The sequence below is a fragment of the Enhydra lutris genome, unplaced genomic scaffold (assembly GCF_002288905.1).
Source record: "Enhydra lutris kenyoni isolate GAN:26980312 unplaced genomic scaffold, ASM228890v2 scaffoldscaffold19, whole genome shotgun sequence".
NCBI lineage: Eukaryota > Metazoa > Chordata > Mammalia > Carnivora > Mustelidae > Enhydra > Enhydra lutris.
The window spans coordinates 19652313-19676580 of NW_019154103.1; the positions used below are offsets into that span (position 1 = coordinate 19652313).

Consider the following 24268-nt stretch of genomic DNA (forward strand, 5'->3'; position numbering starts at 1 on the left):
TATAGCAGAAGGGAGGGAAAACTGAAGGGGGAGAAACCATGAGAGACTCTGGACTCTAGGAAACAAACTGAGGGTTACAGAAGGGAGCGGGGTGTGGGGGGATGGAGTAACCAGGTGATGGATATTAAGGAGGGCTCGTGTAGTGATGAGCGCTGGGTGTTATATCCAACTAATGAATCATGGAACACGACATCAAGAACTAGTGATGTACTGTATATTACCTAATGGAACATAATTTTAAAAATCCTATTTTCAAAAAAATATGTAAAAACGTGAAATGTCAAAATATATGTATAATTAAGATTGAATGAAAAAGTTAGAATATAAAATTATATGTATAATATGATGTCAATTAAATACCTAATTATTATAATTATCTATAATTATACTATATAATTATATTATATAATAATTACAATTATTATAATTACATATGAATGTGTTCATAGAAAAGAGTTTAGAAAGAAACACATCAAAATGTGTATAATGGTATTTTTCAATGACGATTTCATAAGGGATGTTTCTAAGTGTTCCTCGCTGTGTACCTTGGTATATATATTTTTACATATTCAGAATGTTAATCCTTTATTGTATTTCTATGATCTATTACATTTATGTAAAAGTATATTGTATACATATAAGTGCAGATTGAGTAGAACACTTAAAACATAAAAATAGAGACCCTCCAATTCTTACAAAATAAATTTTTAAGGCTTATTTTTTTGTCTACTTTGTTTGAAAAGAAAAATTGACTAATTTTTCAGGCTGGGTTTGAACATTTAAACACATCAACAACACTCCAGAACTCAGTAAACACTCCCTATGTGACCACTCATCTCTCCATCACCTACAGGGTACATTCCAAACTCCTCAAATGCCCACAGAGATACAAGATCACTCAGCATCTGGCTTCTATTCACCTATACAAGCCTCAGCTGTGATTATCAGAGAGCAGGCCTCCCCATTCCCACCACTCTCCCCCCTGGCCATGGGGATGGGCATTCACTGAGCAGAAACATACTTCATCCACTCAATGGGGGCAATTTCCACAAGGCCACAAGACTCCCCTTAGGTGTCACTTCTTCTGGGAAGTCTTCTGTTTCCTCCTTCCCAGCAGGCGGCTGCATGTCCTTCCACTGGGCTGCCACCATGCCTTTGCTTGTCTCGATAATTGTACTCATCACACTTCCTCTTGAATGCCTGGATACTTATTGCACACTCGCTTTTAAAATGTCCATGAGGGCAGGATTTTGTTTACTGTTTTGCTCATTGCTGTAGGCCGGCTGTCCAGAAGAGTACTTACAGGGACCCAAACAATGTTCAAATGTTTATATGTCTGACTGACAGAATAAATGAGTGAAGGAGTAATTGAAGAGATTCAGCAGAAAACCCGAGTATCTAAAACACAAGGTATCTGCCAAGGGACAGAAGTCATGTCAAAAAGGAAGCAGGAAAGGATGAAGATATCGAGAGACTTCAAAGATAAGGAGCGTGGCAAGGTGGAAAGAACATAGACTTGAGTCAGAAATACTGCTATCTGACTTGGAGAAAGTTCCTCAGTTTGCACCTGTGAAACAGGATATTATACTCATTTGGTTGTTGTGAGAATTAACTGAATGATAGATATGAGCACACACATGCACACGCACGCGCGCACACACACACACACACACACACACACACACACACAGAGCCTTGTGTGTCCTAAGCATCCAGTCAATGTTTGGCCTCTCTCCTATCTCCTTAACATCAGAGTTTGGTCTAGTTATTTCTATGTCTATGAAAAAGTGATCATGAATTTCTAAGAAAAAATGTCCTGGACAGAATTATTTTTACTGTAATTTTTTCAAAGATAAATCATTCTAGAAGAAGGGCAAAAGGGAAGACGGACGAACTCTTACAATGTTAAGCATCCTAACCATAAGGAGATGTGCATATGTGACCCATACGGCAGGTGGGGGCCCCAGAGTTTACTTAGAGGGGAGTTTCATACACAACAGAATCTTATATATTTTAGTGATGGGACAAAGAAGTATTCTCAGAGCTCAAGAAAACTTCTCTCTTACAGATTTCATTACCCTTTCTATGGATGAGATAAACACATACAATATTAAATTCTGTCCTAGAGCCATTTGGCTAAATGTGTGGATGTCTAGGGCCCAAAATACATTCATTGATTTGGGAATTAGACTCTATTAATATACTTTTCAAACAGATATTTCTGTTCACCTTGAAGAGCTGGTGCTTATGTTCGGCTCGATGGTTGGACACACTGGTCTCACGATACAGCAAAAATAAGCTCCTCATGATCATTAGGACTGCAAATGGGATGGCTGTCCATCCCAGCCCATTCCTGGTGAGCTGACACTATCAGGGATAATTGAGCTGACTTTTCTAGAGCAGACTGCTGGATCCACAAGACTCACTCGGGCCTCCTTGCAGACTGAGAAACGTCCCACAGCAAAAGGGATTTTTCCTCAGAAATGGTATTAAAATAGGATTAGAGCAGCAAGAATAAATATTCCGCTGCCAATATCATAAAGACTCTTTAATTTAACAAGGAGCACAAGCTTTTATCGCTTCCTTTTATTGCTTTTAATAACTCATGGGTCCTCTATCTAGTAACAACACAGTTAGTTGTCACTCAGATTGACATTGTCTTGGAATTTTGCTTACCTACTTAGGTACTGCATCATCAGCCACGTGGGATTTTTGTCAGTATCTTCAGTGGTTGTGCTTCACATCTGTTTGTGGGGGCTCCGTTTGCGAGTGTGACTATGTGGGATAGGCTGATCCAAAGAAGAATCCATTTGCCCCAAGTGTGTTTTCCCCCTGGCATTTTACGTCACTGCAATCATCAAAGTTCCTTTATTTTAAGGTATTGCACTTCTTTTTCTTTTTGTTTTGTTTTTGAAAGATTTTATTTATTTATTTGACAGAGAGACACACAGCTAGAGAGGGAACAGAAGTAGGGGGCGTGGGAGAGGGAGAAGAAGGCTTCCCATCAAGCAGGGAGCCTGACACGGGGCTCGATCCCAGGACCACAGGATCATGACCTGAGCCAAAGGCAGCTGCTTAACGACTGAGCCACCCAAGCACTCCAAGGTATTGCACTTCTTAATTGGGTTAGTCGACTTACTTGACTGCCTTGGACCAAAGCCAGAGGAAGGGCCGTGGGACTAATAGGCAGGAAATAGAGCTAAGGGAGGTGGGAATTCACCATAGCAGCATGGATACAATTAGGTGTCTGGGGAGAAGGTGTTTGTTCAGAAGTAGGGGAGACAGAAGGGGTAACAGGAAACCAAAGAGTGGGAAAAGGGAGCCTCACGGGCAAGTGGGAGGAGGAGGAGTAGACAGACACAAACACAAGGTAGTAATGATAGCAAATTCCTGGTGGGCACCTGAGAGCAGGCTTTCTGGTAGGATGTGGCTTAGCCCTGGGGGGGGCGGTGCAGATGGTAATTAGGACCTGAGGCAGTTGTTTCAAAAGGAGAAATCTCCTCCAGCCCTGCTACCCTGTAGGAAAATTCACACAGACACAAGATCTAAGGCAAAGATGGAGGGAGGCAGGGTGGACTGGGTGGACGGATGCATGGGCCAACAGGCAGGCAGGTGGATGAACAGAAAGATGGACGGTTTGATAATTGTTTGTGGTAATTCAGTAGCAATTATTAGGAACATCAGAGAGGTCCACTAACCAAAATTATGTTCTCTGTAGAACTTTAGGAATGCCAACGTTAGAAATTCTTTCCTTTTGTGGGGTGCTTGGATCTCTAGATCAAAATGAGCCGTTTAGAAACAAGTTGGGGTGGGCCGCAGAAATCTAGGCTTAAGAAGCTCTCCAGGTGAGTTTTATATACACCAGTGTTTGAACTAAGGCATCATCCCTTGTCTGGTGTAAAGTCCGTAATGGATTAATCAGATCCTTCCTTTTTTTTTTTTTTTTTAAAGGTTTTATTTATTTATTTGAGAGAGAGAGAGAGAATAAGTGGTAGGGAGGGATAGAGGAAGAGACAGAGAGGGGGAGAGAGAGAGAGAGAGAAAAGCAGGCTCCCTGTTGAGCAGGAAGCTCCATGATGCAGGGCCTAATCCCAGGACCTGGGATCATGACATGAGCGGAAGGCAGATGCTTAACCGGCTGAGCCACCCAGGCATCCCTAATTAGAGCCTTCCTAACAGGCACTGGTGGAAAGTCAGACCACAGGAGAACAGGACAAGAAATATTTGATGGTGGAGAGAGAGGTCTTTCCTTTCTCCAACTGCCAGTGCAGGGTCCTAGGCAGGAAGAGTGCCTGGAAGTGTTCTGACGGCTCTTAGTACAGCAGAGAGAAGAGTCAAACCATAAGGAACACCACTCAGACCTTAGGAACTACCCGTCATGCATTTTTGTTAAGATTTAAATAGAATGACGGCTCCTTCAACAATTTGTGCCATGTTCACCACCTAAACCCAGAGGAAAGTCACCTGGACTTCTGCATTCCTCTGTATTTATTCCTCCTCTGTTATTTATACATCCTGATGGCCTTCATTTATTCATTCATTTAACAAATATTTATTGAGCAATTACCATGTACCAGACCCTGTTCCAGGCATTGAGGCAGAGCAGTAAACAAAAGAGACAAAGATTTCTGCCCTCATGGAGCTTAGATTCTATTAGGAAAAAACAATAAGAAAGGTATATGTATATATAATATGTATATGTACAGGTATATACCAAGGGGGAAATGCAGCAGGAAACAGTAATATGAAATATATAGTTTTTATTTTTATAAAGATTTGTTTATTTGAGAGAAAGAGAGAAAGAAAGAGGCAGGGGAAGGGGGAAGCAGACTCCCCACTGAGCATGGAGCCTGATGTGGGGCCCAATGTGGGGTCCCAGGACCCTGGGATCATAACGAATTCAGTAAAGTCACAGGATACATAATCAAGGTACAGAAACCTGCCACATTTCTATACATCACTAATGAAGCAGCACAAAGAGAAGTCAAGGAATCAATCCCATTTACAAATGCACCAAAAACCATAAGATACCTAGGAATAAATCTAACCAGAGGTGAAAGACCTGTGCTCTAAAAATCAGAAAAAGCTGATGAAGGAAATTGAAGATTGCATAGAGAAATGGAAGGACATCCCATGTTCATGGATTGGAAGAACAAACATTGTTTAATTGTCTATAGTACTCCAAGCAATCTACACATTTAATTCAACCTCTATCAAAATACCGCCAGCACTTTTCACAGGTACTTTAAGCAGAGGCAACGGTGAGATGAAAAGCACAGAAACAAGAGCCTGCCAGCATGATGGAGGAGTGCACCAAGGCAGCCTCTGTGGCTGAAGGAGAGTAACCAAGGAAAAGAGATGTAGGAGATGAGGTCAGATGGCTATAGGAGGACCCTATCACATACATCTCAAAAAGATTCTGTAGATATTACAAAGGGTTCATCTTTTATAAGATGGAAAACTATTGAAGGATTTTGAGCAGACGAGTTTCATGATCACTCTTTGACAACACCCCTGGGTATTTTTTTGAGAATACTTTATGGGTGGCAAGTTTGGCAGAATGGAGGTTGGTTTTAGAAAGCTTTGTGATAGCCTTAGGGAAAAACAATGGTTATTTGGACCCATGGGGCAGCACAGAAGGAATGAGAAGTGACCCATTCTGGATATATTTTTTTAAGGTGGGGCAAACATTGGGTTTGAAAGAAAAAGAGAAACATGGAATTCCAAGATCTGGGATCTGAGCAACTGGAAAAGAGATGTTGCCATTTATGTGGTAGGGAAGGCTACATGGGCAGCAGCTCCGGGGGAAGGGGGACCTGCGGGATCACCAGCTTACAGCATGAGATTAGGTGAGCTCATCAAGGTGATGAGTGTCCAAGTGCAAGGACAGAGCTCTGGGCCACAATACTCACCAGTAGGGTGACCAGCTTTCCTGGTTTGCCCCAGGCTGATTCCCAGGACGTGGGACCTTTAGGAAAGCTCTGAGAATACTGAAACCATTGACCCACTATTCAGAGGTGAGGGAGATGAATGAGAAACCCATGAGAAGGAAGAACAGAGTCCCGGGAGATGTGTTGCCCTGAGAGCCAAGTAAGGAACAAGCTTCAGGGAAAAGACAGCCCTCAACTCTGTCAAATGCTGCTGCATGATGGGGCAAGTGGCAGGAAGACAGAGAGACAGAGACAGAGAGCTGACCCTGGACATACAACAGAGAAGTCGCAGGGGACTCTGACAAGGGCAGTTTTAGAGGAAGGTGCCTGGGACAGAAAGCCAGATTCCAGTGTTTCAAGAGCATCTTAGTCTGACCAGGCGGCCCTAACAAAATACCATAGTCTGTGCAGTATAAATGACAGAAATTAATTTCTCACAGTTCTGGAAGCTGCTAAGTCCAAGATCAAAGTGCTGACAGATCCGGTTCCTGGTGAGGATCCTCCACCTGGCTTCTCCTGTTGTCCTCACTTACCTCAGTGTGTGCGTGTGTGTGTGTGTGTGTGTGTGTGTGTGTGTGTGTATGTGTGTGGAGACAGAGAGAGGTTGAGATCCCTTTCTCTGAGGCCATCAATCCTATCAGGTTAGGACCTCACCCTCTGATTTCATTTAACCTTAATTACCTCCTAAAACACCTTATCTCCAAATATAGTCACATTCAGGGTTAGGGCATTAACATATGGGGGGAGTACAATTTAGACCATAGCAAACAGAGAAATTAGAAAGATAAAAATAAAAATAACACTTTGAGGGAGTTTTTCTTTGTCGAAAAGGGGGAGGAGTAGCAGTTAAAGGGATATATAGGATCAAAAGAAGGTTGTTTGTTTTAAAATGGGTAGAAGGAAAAATAAAGCATGTTTGTGTGCTGATGAGAATGATCTAGATAGGAAGAAAGAGAAGTCCTTGAATAGTTGAGAGGGAGTGGGACCTATGGCCAGCTAGGGGTTGGGCCTAAACAAGGAGCACAGATAGTTCATTCACTGAAACAGGACCAGAGACAAAATTTAGGGACAGAGATGCCCGTAGGTTTACAGACATAGCATGTGTACACATCAAAATTCTCTTCTGATCATTTCTGCTTTCTTGGTTAAATGGAAAGGAAAAGTCATGAGCTGAAAGTGGGGATGGGGTAGCTGCTGGCAGTTTGAGGGGTGAGGGAGAGTAGGAGAGTCATCTAGAAGAGTAGGAGAGTCCTGTGGTAAGGAAATGTAATGTGATTGCCAGAGAGAGTCGAGCGCTCCTTCAGAGTGGAAGACAAACACCGACACCTCAACAGAATCCAGAACGGTTATGCCAGGAGGGCTGGTACACAAGGCTAAGGGTTAGCGGACCTGGGGACTAGTCAGTCAGGCTTTCACCATTCACTCATGTGCGTCACTTCATCTCTCTAAACCTTCTTGTGTTTTTAATATGTAAAACTGGGATGCTGTGTTTGCACTGTCTTCCTTAGAAGAATCATGAGCTAGAACTTGAGGAACATCTTCTAAAATGTAAAGTGTTAAACACATCAGAGATTGCTAGAAGACCAAAGCAGGTAAAACTGGAATAGCACGAGGAAAAGTCCTCAGGTTCAAAAGAGGTCTTTCCAGGAAGGATGGCCTAAGGGCACTCTGGAGAACAGGTTGGAGGTAACATACAGGAAAAGGAAGTTGAATACTTTTTCTTTCTTTTTTTTTTTTTTTTAAAGATTTTATTTATTTATTTGACAGACAGAGAGAGATCACAAGTAGGCAGAAAGGCAGGCAGAGAGAGGGGTAAACAGGCTCCCCACTGAGCAGAGAGCCCGATGCGGGGCTCAATCCCAGGACCCCGAGATCATGACCTAAGCCAAAGGCAGAGGCTTAACTCACTGAGCCACCCAGGTGCCCCAGGAAAAGGAAATTGAACAGGATACACTCTGCCAATGACTACTGGTTGCTGTGGCCTAGGGCTGGTTGAAGCTAGTTAGCTGAGGACATGGCACTCCACAGACACCCAGGATCAGGGCTGCCTCTGGTCCATGTACACTTCTTGTGGTGAGTTAGAAATGGGCGCCCCCTTGCCTGTGTGGGTCAGTCAGTTAGGTGGCCAACTCTGGATTTTGGCTTAGGTCATGAGCTCGAAGTCATGAGTCTGAGCCCCAAGTTTGGCTCCATACTGAGCTGAGCTCGGAGTCTGCTTGTCCCTCTCCCTCTACTCCCCTCCAAACCCTCTTCTCTCTTGGGTGTGCTTTCTTTTTTTTCTCTCAAAAAATAAATAAAATCTTAAAAAAAAAAAAAAAGAAATAGGTACCCCTTCCTCAAGAACCTTTACTTCCACATATCAGAAAAGTCCTAATATACTTGGCTTATTAGAATATTTTCTTGACATACACTTGAAAACTTATAACAAACATGGAAATCTACAATGTTTTTGTGTGAAAGGTGTCCGCTAGGGTTGTGGAGTGCACAACACAGCAGTTGTCTCAGCTGACCCTCAACACTCACCAAACCCTTCGCTGACCACCGCCACAAGATTATTTCCTCATGCCTATATTTAAAGTAATATCAGAATATAATGTCATTTGTAAATTTTCAAGATTAAAAAATGAACATTATAGGACTTTGTGCTTTAGGCTCTATTCTTGGTGGGCCTGGATTAGAAGAGGTCTTGGTAGATTTTTGACTTCCAGGAAGGATTTGACACATGCATTCAGCAGTTGGGAATCCAATGGTACAAATATATTGTGTGCACTGTTCAAGCAACCATTTAGAGAACAAACAAGTTAGATTCTCATTTCACTGAAGTCCATTTTTCTAGCCAAATGCTATGGACCAGCAGCTGAATTTAAGGAAAGAAAGAACCAAGGAGAGAGAGAGAGAGAGAAAAAAAAAAAGAGTTTCTTAGCAAGGTCAAAGCCAGTTTTCCTTTCTCACACAGACCCTGTATCTACTTCTTGGATAATTGCCACCTTGTGAAAAATCACTAATAATAGCTACCTTTTAGTGGACTCCCACCCTGGCACTCAGCTGACAATTGAAGTGTATCATTGCATTTAATCCTCTCAACCACCTTAGGAAATCAATATTATTAGCTCAATTTACAGATGAGAAAACGGAGTCTTGAAGAAGTGAGGTGATTTTGCCCAAAGCAAAGAGCCAGTTGGTAGAAGAGTCAGGGTTCAGTATCTGTGGCCACTTCCTGTCAGGCATGGTGTGCCAGTCCCCCTTGGTGCTTGATAAAATGATGACCAGGATGGTGTAATGAGCCTTTTGGACAGCTTACAAACCATGAAATACTGTATTTCTAAGTTTAAGAGCTCAGCTTAGCACTAGAAGACATACTGTTGAAGCCAAAAATCATGGAGGTTTTTAATCTGTGGGATCTAAGTTTGTCATTTGGCATCCGGAACGTTACGCGTCCCCAGAGCAAGGCAAAATAACTCAACCAATAATATAATTTCTGTACAAGAGGGCCAGATAGTATTACCAAAATCTGTAGATTCCAATTTTAGAACGCAGGAAGATATTTCAGAGCTGAAACAATCAAATTCTCTTTGACTGAATAACCGAACAAAAATTTCTCTACAAAGCCAAAGTTCAATATTTCAATTCATTTAAAGCCCAGGCCCACTACACCAATGATTATTGCCACGTTCTCTATGAGACTCCCCCTAGTGGCCCACAGAGTTAGCTTCCTGACTGGGCACACTTGGGAGGAAGATAGGGGAGTTCCCTAAAAGTTCATTCTCTTTGTCTAATTTGATGGAAACTGGTCTCCTATCAAATGTGAAGGTGTAATCAGGGGAAGGGTGTGAAATGTCAGCCTAACCACCCACCCCACCCCCACCCAATGGGACCACGAGACGAAGAACCTAATGATCTTACAACAGTGAGTATTAAGAAAAACCTTTGAAGTTCTGAAATCCCAGACTTAAGTGTGAAGGCCAACCCCACTGACGTCACAGATCTTTCCTGTAGTCACAATGCTACTGAGCCACCCTGGGAAGATGCCCCAGAAACATAAAGACTTTGGTCAGATTGCAACCAGGTTTCCTTAGAGCTTTGGCTTTCTGAAAAAGAAAATTTAAAAAAATCTCTGCTCCCTTTCAAAAAAGTCAAATCAACAAAAAATAAAGCCAGGAAATCAAGCATCATGAGCTCAGGTATTTATCGCATGGATTTTTCAAAGTCTCTAAATTCTCATCCTTGACAACCTTACTTACATTTCTTACTACATATAAACAAGGTAATAAATCCCAAAGGAGAGCCGTGGATGGCTTGGGCACAATAGAGTGAGAAATCATTTCCCATTATTTTATAACAGTTTGATCTAAGTGGCTGCATCTCAACAAAATTTCCTAAGCATCTAATGGAAGTATCTGGGACGATAAACTCTTCTAGCTGATGATGGGTGTGATGGGGGTTTGGTGAAGCTTTGAAGTAGGGGAGGACAGAAGAGGGGAGTGTAAAATAAATGAGAAGCCTCCTTTAACCTTCACTGTATGTACAGAAACTGCCCTTAATTAAAAAAAAAAAAAAAAAAAATTTAACCACCAGGGCAAAAATTCACTTGCCTTAGTTCCTGATCTGATTCAGCATTCTGGTTGCCTAGATACAGATGTAAACAAAAGTGCCTCCCAGACTGCAGAGGAACAGCCGAAGGAAACTGATGGCCCCCTTCCTGGCTCAGTCAATGACCAAGAAAAGAAAGCAAGTACTTTTAGATATTCATAGTAAAAATAGAATATTTTGTTCAGCTTCTTTAAAGTTTAGTGTTGTTCAGAGAGTTCTAAGGAGTCCTAGAAGAGTTGTTTTTCTTCTCATTCTACCTACATTTCTTGTTTGTTTTGCTTTGACAAAGTCGCTGGTGACCACACAAGCTGAAAGGAAAAGGGGTCTTGATATGTGAATACTTTCATTGGACTGACTTTTAATATGCAGAGCTAAATAGGAGAAATTTTTTGATAATTATTATTTATAAAGATTGAAAAGAAACTATGAAAAATTCAAGATACAGACTTCATCTCTACCATGAAAAAGAGAACAGCTAAATAAGTTTCTCTTATTGGTACTTGTCATTAATGAAAAAGAACATTCGAAGAAGCAGTATTTTTAGATCTCACCAGGGGATGCAGCCTGTGGTGATGGAAAGAGCACTGGAAAGCGAGCCCAGTATCTAGCACTGGTTTTTGTGTATTGTTGGCTGTAGCACCCACTGGCTGGCTGTGTGACTTTCAGCAATTACTTAACCTCTCTGTTTTCTCCTCTATAAAATGGGCTAATTAGGCCTATCATCCAAAGATGTGAGGTTTGAATGAACCACTAAGATAAAAAGGGTTTAGCAAGTAAGAGGGCCTCGGTCAGTTGCTATAATGATGATTATTATCATCATGTATATGATCTTGAGTAAGTCTGCTATTTCTCTAATCCTCAGATTTCCTCGCCTATAAAAATAATCACCTTAAATTTTTTCTGCAATATGGTAGGATTTCAGTAAAGACAATGATTCCCACCTTATAGGACATCCTATATGTGAAAGTATTTTATAGGCCTTAACCAAGCCATAAAGGAACACAGCATTTTAAGGTATTGTTGGAACACAGGTGAAAATTGATACATGTAAAAAGTCCGTGAGCAGCCACCAAGTTGTTTGTGGGAATTGTTAGATAATTACTTTCTAGCTTGTAGGAACAGAGATGAAACAGAGCTGTCTCCTATAAGCAATTAGCAAAGATATAAAAACTTACATACTATCTTAGATACATCAAAAATTGCATAGAAAAGGAGATGAACAGGCTGCAATGTTAACAGTTTTTTCTCTGTATAGCCAGTACAATTACAATGAGAATTTCTTTTTTCTGTACCTTTCACTTTTCTATATTTTTCCAAATTTCCCTCTGTTTTCAGGTTTAACATGTGCTACTTTAAAAGTAGGTGAATTGTAGCTGTGTTTTTAAGAGGATGCTATTTGCAGTCTTCAAAATAAGGCTTAAAAGTACCATTAAAGTAAAAGATATATATCCAACAGTTCCGCTTGAGAAGGGGAGAGGAGACAATCACCCAGTAATTTGGTGTCCTTGGACTCAGTATTCACAGAGCCTTTCATGCCACAGAAGGGAATGAAAGGGCTCCTAGGTGTCAGACATGGAAGGCCAGGGAGCAGCCAGTGCTGATCGAATACCACAGCCACACCAGTTCAGAGTCACCGTGGAGAGGTGAGAAGGAAGAGCAGGTACCGAGTAGGCCACGAGCCCAGGGCCCAGCTCTGTTCCAGCTTGAAACTGGAGTCAAACACAAAGCAGGGCAGAAGGCCAGTCATGTTCTGTAGGTATTTAGGATGGTTTCCCTCACATGGGACCCCTGGGTGCCCAGGGATCAGTGTATCCATCCTCTAGGGGAACACCTGGCTTTGGAGCCTCAAAGCCTACTCAGCAATGGGGAGAGAGGGCCTAAGGCATGATTATGGTGGTCACTGGCTCCATTTTGAGCAGCCTCGAACCATGCCAGTTGTCCACCGCCAAGAGGGCAGGGTCAGGAGAGGCTAACAATTGTCAGGGGTTTTTATTAGCTTCCTTGATAATAGACTTACTTTTTTTTTTTTTTTCTTTAAGCTTTAGTGGAGGAGAGAGCTTTCCAATTAAGTCTCTTGGGTGCTAAATTAAGAAGTAAGACATGGTAGTTTTGCAAAAGGAGTGATTTCTATTTGTGGGTCTTATCTACTCTGTCACCATGGTGGTGTACAATAACGTAAACTAAGAAAAATACCCCAGGAAACGATTTTGTTTAAGTTTTAAACCGAGGCACAATACCACTCATACTCTCCTGATTGAATCCAGTTCAGTGATGGGCTATTAAAATAAGCATAAATCTATGTCCTGTTTTTGATCTTAAAAATGAAGAACATTAGCATTTAGAACAGTTTTAGCATATGTCAAACAGTGAGTGATTGGGCAGTCTCATTCCTCCTAGAAATGCTGCCAGATTATAAACTTTGGTACAAGGGGAACTTGTTAGTAGTTATCAAATTAGTTAAGAGTTCGTTTGGCCAACTATGTTCAATACTAGTAAGTTATGTACAAAACTCTCTTCTGCTTTCATTTCTCATTGACGGTAATTAACTGACATCCAGGTTTCTTAGAAAACAAAATTATCTGAATAGACTAGATTTCTAGTTTTGGACTTCGTTTTTGAAAACTAGTGATTCCCCTCAGAAATTAGCTTGTTGGAGTAAATTCACTCTGTGAGAACTTATTTAGTAACTCACTCAATAATCATTGGATATTTCATTAAAAATTTTTCTAAGAATAGTCCATGGTTTTGACTCGTCCAAAAAGTTTCTCCTGACTGTGATACCAACATACAAAAAGAGGCCCTCTAGTATCTTTCTAGAACTTGATTTTTGTTTTAGTCTCTAGAAATACTAGACAGAGCATGTGCAAGTTTAACTGGGTGACGGTCTATAGTGTATATTTTGTTTAAAGTTAAAATATTTATATAAAAGTAAGATGGATAAGACCTACCTATAAAGTAGATGATGGTACATTTTAAACCCATGACCTTTGTTTCAGGTAAGATTTTCTCCTGCCACGATGTCAACCAAGAATTCTACAGATCTAGTTCAGTATGTTGACAAGTAAGTCTGAAAATTACAACCAGTTTTAACTGTTTACTACGTTTAATGATTCGGCTAGAGATTAAAGTGCCTGACTAAGATCTTTGAGTTCATCTAAACTGGTTCTCTGCTTTTAGAAGAGACAGCATAAGCAACTTCAGAAGATGACCTTCTCTATGCTATTCCTTTCTTTTTGACAAAACAAGCCAGTTTTATAGCCTTCTCTTTAGGTAACTTCTATAGATTCCTATAGATTATGAATCATACAACGCAGGCAATGAATGACATGGAAAGATTAGATAGAGTTAATGATGACTTTCAAAATACACCAAATAAATCTATGAACATTTCATTATAAAAACTCAGAAAATTTTAAGTATATTAAATGAATCATCAGAAAATTTTGTTTCTGCTGCTTACAGTGCCATACCTGGAACTCATCCAGAGACAGTCTTTGAGATATAACATATTATTGATACATATACAATGTCCAAAGACCCTCAAATTCCAGTTGGTAAAGGTGGGATCACAGAAGCAACGCATATTCAATTGAGTTGTTTTCTATTTTGTATGTCGGAAGGAGGATTTGGTCGAAGCAACAATGAATGCATGAACAATGAATGAATGAATGAATGTTTTAGGGCACTTGGGATTTCATCTCTGTATGACCTCAGTCAGTCAGTCAGTCCCATGTCTCTTGGCTTTGGTTCTTCCATTGCCAAATGAAAAGGTTAGATTAGAAGCTCTCTTGGACCCACTGTAGCTTTAAAATAATTCTGATCATGGGGAATCTGGGTGACTCAGTCACTTAAGCATCTGCCTTTGGCTCAGGTCCTAATCCCAGAGTCCCTGGGATTGAGCCCTGCATCGGGCTCCCTGCTCAGTGGAGAATCTGCTTCTCCTTCTGCCTCTCACCCTGCTCATGCTCTCTCTCTCTCTCTCTCTCTCTCTCAAATAAATAAATAAAATCTTTAAAAAATAAAATAAAAATAACTTTGATCCTAAAATATACATTATGACCGGAGAAGAAGAGTTATCAAACAAATGAAAGGAGTCAATGAGAAGAGAAAGATCTAAATACTGGATTTTCATTTTTTATATTATCTTTAACAATGAAGATGATAAAAATTTTAAACTCACAGATTTTTATTACAATCTATTCACAATTAAGAGTTTCCCTGATCCTTAGCCAACTGAATTAACACACCACAAATACTCCAACCACAGCATTTCGGCCCCTCTTTTCATGCTGCCATACTTCTATTTATTTATGAGACAATAAGGCCAATAATTTAGGGAAAATGAAACCAAACAAGACAAAAGAATTTTTTTTAAGGTTTAAAAATACAATACTTGGATCAGTGACTTTTTTCTAAGTGAAGGAAAATGAATGTGGTATACATAGAAATAATTATTTTACATGGATATATCAGCTAACCTTGCCATCTGAGGAAGAAAGGGAGACTTTTTCCTCCCTGCCTCTACACATGATAAATGGAAAATAGAAGTCATTCTTCTGATCTGTCAAATTCCAATATGAACCCAAGTGGATTTCTTTAGCCTGGGCTGCTGACCTACATCCTGGGAGATGACAGAACAAATTCCTGGAGGACTGTAATAAATTTGAAAAGAAATCCAGGGAAATTTTTGCCATTTCTTGGATTCCAGAGAGACTAAAATTAAGACAAAGGGGGAGAAATAGTCTATAAGTCAAAGCAAAAGCATAATGAAGATTTTCTAGTCCCAAAATTCATTTCTATCTTGATCTTCCCCCAAACATCTCTCTTATGTTCTAAGCCATATATCTAGAATTTCTATGTGCCACCTGAGATAGTTAATTATTTTTGTTTTGTTTTGTTTTTGACCTTTCCCCTGTGATCTCCCAGAGCAGGCTCCGAACTCTCAAAAGGCAAGGATTGTATAACCTTATGTTTTCTGATAACCCTACAAGCAGTAGCCTATCATGGTGCACTGAATATCAGTTCCTGTGGAAACATAGCTGATAGACTTAATGGAGAGTCGTGGGAAACTGCTGAATGTTTACAAGTCTGCTTAGTGCAGCAAACTCCTAGGTAGCTGTTTAACTGGAAAAGCAAAAAGGCATTCCGGCATTTCAATCTTCAGCGCAGATACTTCGAACTGACCGATTAAATGCAATAAAATAAATGGAAAAACAACAATTTTTTAAAAATTGCTTCATCCTTCAAGTCATACTACTCATTGAGCTGCAACGCATTTATTGATATGCAAACAGGGTACTTACACAAGCAAAAGTCATTATCAACTCATTAAGCTGCCTGAATATATATTGCATTTTCACAGAGGTTCTGCCTTATAAATCTATATGGGAATATTTATAGGAAATACAAAAAAACAAATACTAACCACAACTGAAAAAAGTAAAAATCCAACAAGAAAAGAGGCAATATGTACCCCACAGGGATGAAGAAGGTTTGTCTAGAGACACGCACAATAAAGGACTGGCAGGACCCAGTGCTTAAAGGGCTCCGCTCAGCCTCAGGCAGTTGGAATGTCACCCACACGTTATTAGTGCTTGTTAAATGTTAGGTCATATTATTAATCCATGGAGCAGGGGGAGGCGGAATGCTTGCAATCATTTATAGGACAATTATGGTGACATTATATTAAAAGCGGTAAATAATTCTGATTGCCCCATGTATTCGTTGATTCACAATGACGGTGTCAGCCAGTGCTCGTTGAAGCTTGAATTGATGGAAAGCACCAAACTCTTTTTCCTTTTCCTTCTTTTTTTTTTTTTTTTTTTTTTTTCTGCTGGTGGAAGGAGCACTGTGTGGAGGCCAAGACCTCTCTGGTCCACTCTTGAATCCGCCCCTAATCAGCTTTGGGACCTTGAGAAAAAAGATGTCTTTTCTTTGTGGGCAGTCTCTGCCTCTTCCATAAAACAGGGTGGCGTTTTCAGTGAAGATGAGCAGCGGAATCCCGAGGGCTGCCCGTGCTCACGATCAGATCCAGATTTCGTTTCCGGGAGGCAGATGAGAAACCTGCCTCGGTTTGCTATTTCCCAACTCTAGTCACAATTTCTCGTGAACATTCTTTTATGTCATAGAGTAAGTGGCTAAGATTTAAGAACATAGATTATTCTTCCATGGGATTTAATTTTGAATATAAAAAAAATTTGGCAATAAATCTTTTTTTATTTTTCTTCACTTGACCCGACTGAAAAAGAAAAATTCTTACCTCTGGATCAAATAATTTCTAAGGTCTCTTCCATCCCTAAAATTCTTTGGTCTTCTAAAACTGGCTATTTGCCTTTTACTCACTTTACAAACACTTACTGAGCATTTACTATGTGCTAGGCACAATGCCAGGCACTTAGAGAGTCATCAGGGAACAGGACAGACTAAGCCCCCTGCCCTCATGGACTTTACATTTGAGCAGGAGGAAGAGACACTCATTGTTGAATGGCCTGTCAGGGCAGGCCTCACTAAGAAATCGGATATGAGCAAAACCTGGGAGATGAGGGAGCTGGCCCTCTGCACGTGTGTGCAAACAGCAAAGTTTCTAAGCAGGACGTTCCTGAGGTGGCTGAAAAGACATGGGGGAAAAGATGGCTGGAATGGAAAAGAGAAAAGTATAAACTTCAAATCTCATGTCCCTGGGCCAGGGAAATGAAGTTGTTTGGTACTGAGGAATTGTCCAGCCTGGGCTCTAGCCAGTATATATCTCGGGAATTCTCTCAGGAGTACCCTCTGGGAGGATGAGGGGTCTGGCTGACAGCCAAAGAAGGGTTTTTTTAAAATTTGGATCCATAAAACTATCAGTAAGTGAAATGGGCAAAATAAGACATGACTGATGCTTTCTCCTTGTGAGTAGAATATGGCATTCGGGTTCTGGAAGTATTTATTTTCAAGGTTTTCTCTTAGTACCATGGTGGACATTTTATTAGACCACAATGCATCACTTTTGCTCCATGATGAAGGCAGATATTGTATGGTACAGGACACGAGAAAGGAAGACAAAACGCTGTTGGTTGAGCTTTCTGTGGGGTAGGTCATGCTACCTTGGACAACTTCTGGGTTTTATTTTGCAATATCATTTCCATCCATGAGGGCAACCAGCTCCCAGGAGAGAAAGTTCTAAACCGTGTTTGTTAGCAAGGATCTTAGGACCTGGCAAACCTTCTTGCACCCAGCACAGCTGCCTGGTCCCACTGACCATATTCATGGTTAAAGCTTCCAGCTCTTAGCCCTTGGCAATCTTCTCATTTCATCCTCTTCTCATTTTATCCTCTCAATAACCCAGACAGAGGCAGTGTCACTATTTTAAAGACAAAGACCCTGGGGTTCAAAGGAGTCAAGTATTTGTCCACACACAATACTGTGACAGAATCAAGATTCTAACTCTGAAATCTATGTTCCAGTTACTCCGATGCCTGTTTTCTTGACCATTCCTCTATCCACATTCCCTGCCAGCAATCTTCTCAATACATGTGGGTCAACCACAACAACCAGGGACATTTCACCCGCAGTCCACCCCTGGAGCAGGAAAGATGTGATACAACCTTAGACTTCTGATCTTCCTCCATGCGGGTCCCTCTGCAAGGTGTAGCAGGTCTGGACTCCCAGCATCTTAGCTGTGCCTGGGAGACGCCCCCATCAGCCTCAGTACAGTCTCTTATTCTTCTCTAGAATCTTCTAGATTCTATCTCTAGCCCTCTGACTGTGATGGACGAGACTCTGGCTGTGGATGCGCACAGCTGCAGGAATGGGGCTTGACCCACAGCACCTCCCCATCCCCCAAACTGGTCAGGGCAGTGGCTGCCCTGATGAAGCTCAGCACTTCCCCGCCACCTCCAAGAGGCCCTCTGGGTTCTTGCCACAGGTAGGAGCTTCTGCTCAAGTGAGAGAACTTAGAGCAGAGAGGGAGCCCCTGCAGCCTCTGAGCCTCAGAGAGGACCCTTAGAACTGAGAGAAAAGCCAGCCAAGCCGAGGAAAGGGAACTGGGAGTTACATAATTATCCTGAGAAAACACAATATAACAGGAAGAGCTTCCAACTGGCCTGAGCAAAGTTGCTGTGATGTAGGAAAAAGAGTCAAAGAAGCAGCTTAAAACGTTTCTCAGCCAGTTACTGCCAACCTCCAATTGAGAATAGAGAAAAATTTTACCTTTGTCGTGGTGGGGATGAAATGAAATAATTTTTGTGGAAGAGATGTGTCTTGACTATAAGCATTTTATGGAGAGAAGTTTGTGTAGTAATAAGTTCCTTACATTTGTCCTGGGTTAGGAATTTCCCTTAAGTAATTTACCATCTCTTTTAGTTACCGAGGGCTGCCAAAGCACAGTCTCATAAACTGGGGAGCTTAAAACCACAGGTACTTATTGCCTCACGATTGGAGGTCAGCAGTCTGAAATCAAGGTGTCGGCAGGGTTGGTTTAATCTGAGGGCTCTGAGGAGAATCTGTTTCATCTCTCTCTCTTCGCTTCTGGTGACAGCTGGCAATCTCTGGTGTTCCTTGGCTTCTAGATGCACTGCTTCAATCTCTACTACCATCTTTACATGGTGTTCTTGTATCTCCATCTTTACATGGTCATTTTCTTATGGGGGTGTCAGTCATGCTGGATTATGGGCCCACCTTACCCTATCTTCCCCACTAATTACATCTGCAGTGACCTTATTTCCAAACAGTTACATTTTAAGCTACTAAGAGTTAAGTCTTAAACATTTTTTTTAAAGATTTTATTTATCTATTTGAGAGAGAGAGAGAGGGGTCACAAGTAGGCAGAGAGGTAGGCGGGTGGGGGGTGGGGGGAGGAGTAGGCTCCCCGCTGAGCAGACAGCCCAATCCGGGGTTCAATCTCCTGACCTTGAGATCATGACCCAAGCCAAAGGCAAACACTTAACCAACTGAGCCACCCAATAGGGATACAATTCAGTCCATAATTCCATCTAATAATGACTAATAATCATCATAAGAACATAAGTATATGATACTTATTTGACATTACATTACATTACATTGACATTACAATCATTTCAAGTACATTAAGTAAATTGCTATCCTTCAGTGAACTGGGTCAGGCACGAGTGATGATCTCCAAGGACACAAAGAGCTCTCTTCTAGACAACCTAAGAAAGGTTAAAGACAGTAATTGTCAAAGATAGCACTGGAACCCCTGTCTTCAGGTTCCAAATACAGTGTTCTTTACCCTGGAGACTCCCATAAATAAAATGTATACCCCCCAAAATAGCCAGGCAATATGGAAAAGCATCACAAAAGCACTACAAAATGCAGTAAGAACTCCAAATATCTCAAAAAATTTGCTGCTGCAGTTCACACAACGCTTTGCTTGTCAGCGTAACCTATCCCATCTCCATTCACACAGAGACTCTGGAACACCTGAACGCCTCCCACAAGAAAGCCAATCACTGCAAGGACCTCATTCATTCTGGATTTTATTGAAAATTTTACTAACATGAGGTGTTAGTATACAGTATATTATATATATTTTTTCATTCATATGTATATAACTTTTCACTAGAAACTAGCCACAACCAGTCGCCTTCTACAGTCTCTTCTCAGCTATGTCCCTGTTTAGAGTCCTGTCCTTTCCAGGCTCTTCCGTGCAGACCTCGAGCTGGTGCCTCCCACTGGCTTTGGTCTACACCTTCCCAGACTGTACCCATGAAACTGGAGCTGCCTCCCTTCCAGCCCTGGAGCATTTGGTATTTTGTAAAACTCAGCAATGGAGGCTTCTCTAGCTGCCAAAATCCAACTTGTTAGAAACAAGCAACAAGAGAAACTACAGAAAACATCTTTTCAGTTGCATTGTTCCACAGCCACGTACAGGTTATTTTTGTGAGGCATCAAAAATGTTCTCTAAGGGACGCCTGGGTGGTTCAGTGGGTTAAGCCGCTGCCTTCGGCTCAGGTCATGATCCTAGCATCCTGGGATCGAGTCCCACATCGGGCTCCTTGCTCAGCAGGGAGCCTGCTTCTCCCTCTGCCTCTGCCTGCCACTCTATCTGCTTGTGCTCACTCTCGCTCTCTCTCTCTCTCTCTGACAAATAAATAAAATCTTTAAAAAAAAAAAATGTTCCCTAAAATGTCACTTTATATGTATATTGTTTGTAGGACTCTAGGCACCAAGAATGGAACCGGTCCTAATAGATCAAACACAAGCAAAAACTTTCTTCAGTTCTGCTTCTCATTGTTCTAGAAAAGGCCTTCAACTCTCCCATTTTTGTGTCTTGAGTATTACAGGTTGCCAAAATGTTTATCAGAATCTCCTGAGTAAATTTAGTGCTCTATTCACAAGAACAGAACAGGCAGAGAAGTGAGAGGCTCTGTGCTGAGGCATCTGCCAGCAACAGCACAGCTGGTCCAAGTCACACGGAATTGCAGAGAAATAGAACTCGGAGTTTGTGGAAAATCTGTTCTGATTCCGTTGTCAGCTCCATCATCAATGATTTATGTAAAGCCCAAATATCTCTCTGAAAACCCCCCCCCCCCCGGAATTCTTTCTCCTGTGGTTAGTAACTCCATCGGAACGAGTCTGGAATATTCAGTCATTTCTTTGTTTTCACAGTTAAATTTAGGTATAAGTCCCACTGATAGAATACACTAATAAAAACAACAGGCTTGTTCTTGTTTTTAACTTACTGAAAGAATCCGAGTGGCCACATCTTGTTATTCAGGTTTTAACCATTTGGATGGCCAGATGCTTTGAACCATGGTATCTGGAATCTCTCTTCGAAGATTGAGAATGTTCCTATGTGTGTGTTTCTGGTGGTTGATTTAGAAAGCTCACTTGCAGAACAGCCTTCTCTTTTATTACGGTAATGGAAGTGGGAAAATATATAAGCTCTATGTTTATCTTGCAGGAAACATGTAAATAGAACTAAACAGAGCATTATCTAGAGCTTCATTAGGCATCATTAATAAATAATAATAAAATCCCAATCTATAGTAAACCTTAAGCATGAAAAGAAATCACAAAAAGGAGGGATTCCTGGGTGGCTCAGTGTGTTAAAGCCTCTGCCTTAAGCTCAGGTCATGATCCCAGGGTTCTGGGATCGGGCCCGAGTCGGGCTCTCTGATCGGCAGGGAGCCTGCTTCCCCCCGGCCCCTTAGCCTGCCTCTCCACCTCCTTATGATCTCTGTCTGTCAAATAAATAAATCTTAAAAAAAAAAAAAAAAGAAAAGAAAAGAAAGAAATCACAAAAAGGAATGTTTTTCATTTAGGTGTAAAAGAACTTCTAAAAATAAACTTTAAAAGGTAGAAGAAATCATAAAGTCCATCATTCATATAAATCAGTTACTGTCCCTGGGTTTGCAGGAAAATATACTTGCATAGCAGGAGGTGCTGTCCTCCCTAGAAGCTTCCTTCAATGGGCCAAATGGCAACATCCTCAAGGCCCATCATGACAGGCAGGACCACAGACAGGCATCTGAGCAGAGGCGGCGGTCCTGTTCCCCTGGCCCTCTGCTGGCTTCAGTCTGATTCCTCATGCTTCTCTCTAGATACAGTCTTGACACCGGCCAATAGCACCCCCCGAAGCATGAGAAAACATGGGCTCCTCATAACCCTGCAGCTCTCTGGTTTCACCACACCCACCCTGTGCCTCTCACAAGAACCATCCAGAACTTCACAACCATACAGCCTAGCAGGCCTGGGGGCCCCATGCAAGGATGAATTAATTGGAACACTTGGTTGGTAAATGGCAGGACCCATATTCTACCCTCGGTCTATCTTGTCTACCACCTTGCCGACTGTTTCTGACTATCCACATGACTTGAGAGCTCATAGTCTCTGTTTTATACATCAGTACTTCATTATATTCTGCCTTATATCGTTCACTGATTCCTTTGACCAGTCTTCAATCAATGATGTTCAACATTTAGAAGACATTTAGAAACACCTAAGTGCTTATTTAAAATATATATTCTTGCGGTGACCCATCACCGATCAAGGTGATGATTGAATGCATCTATGGTTGAGCCATGGAATCTGCATTGTAACAACTTCCCTCCCTTCTCCACCCCCGTGGTACTAATTCAAGTTTTTTTATAAGAAACACTGAATTAGACTAAGTTCCTTGTGGGATAGACCATTATATATTAAGCATGGACTAGAGTAGACATTTAGTAAATACTTACTGGCATTTTTATTTCAACTGTCATTCTTATTGGTAGATTATCAGGTATTTATACAGTGCCTTCAGCTACACATAACACAAACTCCAGCCATAATGGTTGATTAGCTCACATTTTTAACAATCCAGAGTTTGATTTAGAGACTTAATGTCATTAAGCAGGTGTTTTCTATCCTTCCTCCCTGCCATCCTTTTCTCCCTCATGATCACAAGATGGCTTCAGCAGCTCCAGACACCACACACAGACATGACAACATCCAGCAAAGAAGTCGGAAGTTTCTTCTTATGTATCTCTTCTTGAAAGCAAAGAAACCTTGCCCAGAAACCCCACAAAGGGTTTCTCCTTTCACCAGACTGGCCAGAATTGTTTCACATGCTCCTACTTAAACCAATTACATCTCAACCCAGAAGGAGACCACCATGATTATCATGCCCAGCTGAAGGATATGGGGGATGGGAGGATCAACCAAATTAGGTAGAAGCTGTGGGGGGGGGGGAGGGGTGGCTGTGAGTTCACTGACAATGTCTGCCACACTGGGAACACCTAAGAGTACCACAAATACTCAATTTTGAGAGGAATGCAACGTCATTCACAAGTGTTTATGTGGGATGGAAGACTAGGAACCAAACACTCTTTCACTGGCACATTTAGGCTGCAGAATGTTGAGAGGCCAGAAAGAAGCGCTCACTCAAGGAAGATCACAAGTAAATCAGCAGTCTGCCACTAGGCTATGTGTCACCATCGGCAGGGCCTGACATCCTCTTCCCTTCCGCCTGTGACTCACACAGCCAATCCAGGGGAGCACTGTCAGCATGCCCGGGTTTTAAAGGAATGGAATGTGTGTGTGTGTGTGATATATCTATATATCTATAGATATACAGATATATTTATATATAAATATATATATTTCTGGAAAATACCAAATGGAAATATATATATAATTAATTATAAATTATAAAATTTATAATTAAATTTATAATTAATTATAAATTTATAATAAAATTATATAAATAAATATATTTTAGTCTGTATTTATATATAAATATATAAATAGTCTGTATTATATAAATATATAATATTATATATATTATATAAAAATGTATAGTCTGTATTTATATATAAATAGATATATAAATAAATAAATATAAACTTATAATAAAATTAATTATAGATTTATAATTAAATTATAAATTATAATTATAAATTATAAATATATTTATATTATTATATTTTTATAATATTATTATAAATTATAATATTATTATATTTATATTATATATATTTCTAATTAATTATAAATTAGAAATATATATAATTAATTTCCAAATGGAAATATATATATATTTTCCATTTGGTATTTTCCAGAAGAACATACTTGAGTCAAATGAGTGGTAGAGAGAATTTAATGGAACCCTTAGCAAAGCCTTCTTTGTGCCTCAGATGTGCAGGTGAAAGGAAGGAAGAGCCTCACCCAGGCTGAGGCTATTTTATACTGCTTAAGAGGAGAAACTTGTAAACCTTGACGCTTTTCCAACCTGTAGCTTTATGGCACCATTCCCATCCCCCCGCATC

At 40.8% G+C, this 24268-nt stretch overlaps 1 protein-coding gene across 1 annotated transcript in view; it reads left to right on the forward strand.

Moving 5' to 3' along the window:
• Window positions 1–9955: 9955 nt before the first annotated feature.
• Window positions 9956–24268, forward strand: part of LOC111148427 (family with sequence similarity 81 member B) — a 51897-nt gene continuing 37584 nt past the window's right edge. The window contains 4 exon segments of the mRNA XM_022504955.1: window positions 9956–10031; window positions 10034–10111; window positions 10561–10658; window positions 13517–13581. Coding sequence (XP_022360663.1) covers window positions 9956–10031; window positions 10034–10111; window positions 10561–10658; window positions 13517–13581 — 317 coding nt within the window.